The sequence below is a fragment of the Penaeus monodon genome, chromosome 15, assembly GCF_015228065.2.
Source record: "Penaeus monodon isolate SGIC_2016 chromosome 15, NSTDA_Pmon_1, whole genome shotgun sequence".
Taxonomy (NCBI): Eukaryota; Metazoa; Arthropoda; class Malacostraca; order Decapoda; family Penaeidae; genus Penaeus; species Penaeus monodon.
The window spans coordinates 14757095-14757434 of NC_051400.1; the positions used below are offsets into that span (position 1 = coordinate 14757095).

Here is a 340-nt window from a genome sequence, read left to right on the forward strand (position 1 = left end):
TATAGGACGTCGCCTCCATAACGACATGCACTCATAAACAGTGAGAAAATAATCACCCACATATTTTCTGCATCTCCTTTCATCTTTAATTCCATATGCAAAAACGAAACGTTACAAGCGTTTCTGCGTTACCAGTGAGGGGGAATATAATGAGTGACGACACCCCATTCATGAAGAGGAGCAGCCCGAAGGTGTAGGGCAGGAGCTTGAGGCCGAGGTACTCCACCAGCAGGACGGGGGCCACTGACACGATGACGCCAAGGCTGAACCCGTACAAGGCACAGCAGGAGGCGAGGCTCAGGAAGTTCCAACTCTGGGGCACCGCTGCAGGGAAGGGGGT

General features: G+C 52.4%; 1 protein-coding gene across 1 annotated transcript in view; it reads right to left on the minus strand.

Annotated features, from left to right (window-relative positions):
- Positions 1-340, minus strand: part of LOC119581770 (monocarboxylate transporter 1-like) — a 7862-nt gene that overhangs the window by 982 nt on the left and 6540 nt on the right. Inside the window, exon 7 of the mRNA XM_037929903.1 lies at positions 133-324. Coding sequence (XP_037785831.1) covers positions 133-324 — 192 coding nt within the window. The remainder of the gene's footprint in view (positions 1-132; positions 325-340) is intronic.